The 3,384-nt window shown below is 49.3% G+C and overlaps 1 protein-coding gene across 1 annotated transcript; it reads right to left on the bottom strand.

Moving 5' to 3' along the window:
- Positions 1-1,805: 1,805 nt before the first annotated feature.
- LOC114841665 (sporulation initiation inhibitor protein Soj-like) lies at positions 1,806-2,873 on the bottom strand. The gene has a single exon (XM_029126721.1). The coding sequence runs from the start codon at positions 2,871-2,873 to the stop codon at positions 1,806-1,808; it is 1,068 nt and encodes a 355-aa protein (XP_028982554.1).
- Positions 2,874-3,384: the final 511 nt, after the last annotated feature.

A 3,384-nucleotide genomic window follows, 5' to 3' on the forward strand; every position in this document is an offset into this window, starting at 1 on the left:
AGGCAGAGAAAACTTTGCCGACTTTTCGTTGTTAATGCGACAAAACCGGTTGCCCGTTTCTTCAATTTGATGCAGCAGTTGCAGCGCAGCGATGTTGTCACGAAATTTGGTTTTAGCGCCGCCTGCGCCAAAATCTACCAGGGTGTCTAGCCTGAAATGACCAGATTGGTATTGACTCCCTGCAATTCCAACCTCTCTTGTTCGCTCATCGCCAGATTCGGCTGACTGAGTAACGCTTCCACCTCCGCCTCCTGCTGGTTGATGATGGTGGTGTAAAGCCCCATGAACCCCTGTTTTTCCAACATCTTCAAGGCTTCCGGTTGGTTGATCGCCCAACGAGCCAAGATTTTGCGCCCCTGTGTTCTGAGGTCTTGGTCGTTCTGTAGCTGAGTGATCGTCTCCGGCGCGAGGATTCGCGCCGCTATCGTCATAGGATTCTCGTTTCCAATGATCATTGGCATGTTCCTTATCATGATCTGACATATGTCCCCCGTTATTACGAAATGTACGCACAATTCGAAATAATGAGGGAGTAACGTTACTTAGTCAATGTCACCTTATGAAGCTTACATTCAGAAACAGGTACTTGGAGTTCGCCGGAAATATTGGGTGATGTAACGAAAACCATCTCGTCATCACCATCAATAACACTCGGTTTATCCAGCAATTCATGTTCAACACCATCAATCAGGACGATCACCGTGATATGGCCTGTGCCAGCTATAGATGAAGGTATTGGGGTGTTTGTCGCAGTTGTATCCGGGCCTTGTACAACCGGTGCGATGTCCTGACCTGTGGTATCCGGGTCTTGCACACTCGGCGCGGTATCCTGACCTGTGGTATTTGGGCCTTGCACATCCGGTGCGGTATGCTGACCTGTGATATCCGAGTCTTGTACACCCGGCGCGGTATGCTGACCTGTGGTATCCGGGTCTTGCACACCCGGCGCGGTATCCTGACCTATTGTATCGAGGTCTTGCACACCCGGTGGGGTATTCTGACCTGTCGTATCGAGGTCTTGCACACCCGGTGGGGTATTCTGACCCGTCGTATCGGGGTCTTGCACACCCAGCACGGTATCCTGATCTGGCTTTTGTTTCGGCGTTTTGCCTTTTAAAACATTGAGGCGTTCTTGTGCCTCGCTTCGCTTTGCTTCACCCTGTTCACGAATTTCAGCCACATAAGATTCGCACTCCTGTGGTGAAAGCGCATAAATGGCAGTGAGAATGTTCAATGTTTCAATGTAGGTGACGACGCCGTCTTCCAGTAATGACTGAACCATATCGGGCATTTCAAGCAGTTTTAGATGCTTGGAGATATAAGCCGGTTTGCGGCCAAAAGATTCTGCAATCGCCGCCGTGCTCATGGCAAAGTCATCTCGTAGCAGCGCAAATCCTTTACCCAGTTCGATTGGCGTAAGCTGTTCCCGCTGATCATTTTCTGCAATCTGGCGGATAATATTCTTCGCATTGTAAACCTCGATATCGAGGTTGTTGTCGATGATGACCAGCACCGGTTCATCATTGTGTTTTGCTGCTCGCCAACGCCGTTCGCCAACATGGATGCGGTGTTTGCCGTCCTTATCGGCAGGGAATACCCGGATCGCTTCTTCTTGCTGCTTGCCTTTCATTGAGGCGGCCAGACTTTCGATGTCGGTAAATTTAAATCGAACTTGTTTGACGCTGTAGATTTTTTCGTGAGGGATCCACGATAACTGCAATTCGTCAGGGCGAGGATTTCCGCGAATCAGCGCTGCCAGCGATTTGTCGGTTTTAGCCTGGCCAAGCGACCCCATGAAGTCTTTTTTAGCCATGATACCCTTCCTCATGTTTTATTCGACGCAGCAACTCCTGAGTAAGCAGGGTGAACTGTAGCGTGATTTCTTGATTTGGTGCGTAGTCGAGTAATGGTTGTGCCAGGGATTGAGCTTCAACAATTTGTGTCGCGGTTTTGATCGCCGGTGATACGATGTGATCACCGTATTGTTGCATCAGGAGTTTACGGTAATTGTCCTGGATGCGGACCAACGAGTCTTCTTTACGGCTGGTGTAATTGATTTTATTAACCACGATGCCAAGTAACGTCAGCTCAGTATCGTAAATGAGCTTGGTGTTCATCGCCGTTTTCAGCTGGTACACAATACCCTTTTTAGAAAAACGAGCGAGTTCGGTCGGGATCACCAGCCAGTCGGCTGAGCGATGGGCTGCCGCTAAGGCGTTGCCGAAACTGGGCAGGGTGTCGAGGATCACCAGATCAAAATTGCTCTCGACGCGTTTTAAATTACTGTAGAAATTACTGACCAGTGTTTTTGTGTCCCCGAGCTGAATGTCTGCCAGGTCGAGGCTGGATCCGATAAGATAGAGGTTCTCTTCCCGCTTAAGCGGTTCAATCTGCGCATTTTCATCCTCAAACATGTTCCAGATATGCGCGGGACCGGGTTTGAAATCATCGCCGTCAGGATCGGGCAGTATTTCAGCGGGAAACTCATCATCTTCCTGATAGTACTGTTCGGTGAGGTTTCCCTGGGGATCCATATCAATCACCAGCGTTTTATACCCCATGCGTGCTAACACGGCTGCTATAGCCGCAGCAATCGTGGTTTTTCCCACGCCACCTTTCTGAGAACTGACCGAAATAATCTTTTTCTGAGGAAAATAAAGCCCGTCGGTATTGCGCAGCAATGAATGACCGGTGCGTTCTTCCAAGCGTTGCCATACATCAGTCGGCATCTCGCGGTACCCTTTGGTGCCGGGTTCAGCAATGTAACTGAGGATGGCACGCTCCGTGATCCCAAGTGCTTTGGCAGCATCTTTCCATGTCGCGCCGAGAGAGAGCTTGAAGCTGCGCAGTGCGAGTTCTTGTGCTGTGATCATGTGGACTGTCCTTGAAAATCTTTGTCTGGTACCAGTTCCGCTCTGCGTACTGGAAAAGTCCGGCGCGTAGCATTTGCACGTGGCACCGGACGTCGATTCATGCCTACTCACGTTTCGTATACGAAATTTGAGTGCTGTTATGCGTTGGCTGAAATCTCGGAGATCAGCGTTGTGTTGTCTGCTTTTCTGGCTCTCATACGCGAAATGACAACTTGGCGATCGAGTTTTTGACCAAAAACAGCGCTGAGTTCTGCATTGGTCATCACTGGCAACCAAGAACGGCTATCTTTACCGCGGGGAAGTGCTAAAATGGACGCAAGATTCATTGGAGTCTCCTTCAGTGAGTCAGGGTATGAGAGAACTTGCCGGTGGTCTCGTACCCTGTGTAGTTCGTGTGTAGTTCACAGTTATGATACTACACGCGAACTACACACCAATCAAGGAACACTACACAATTTTTTTGTTCTGTCGCATTAATCGGCTAATCAGGTAACATGCTATTTTTTAATGA

This window comes from Diachasma alloeum, unplaced genomic scaffold (assembly GCF_001412515.2).
Source record: "Diachasma alloeum isolate Michigan unplaced genomic scaffold, Dall2.0 Dall_scaffold_52874, whole genome shotgun sequence".
Taxonomy (NCBI): Eukaryota; Metazoa; Arthropoda; class Insecta; order Hymenoptera; family Braconidae; genus Diachasma; species Diachasma alloeum.

Coding starts and splice junctions, on each gene's coding strand:
- LOC114841665 (XM_029126721.1), bottom strand. CDS start 2,873: ATGATCACAGCACAAGAACTCGCACTGCGCAGCTTCAAGCTCTCTCTC.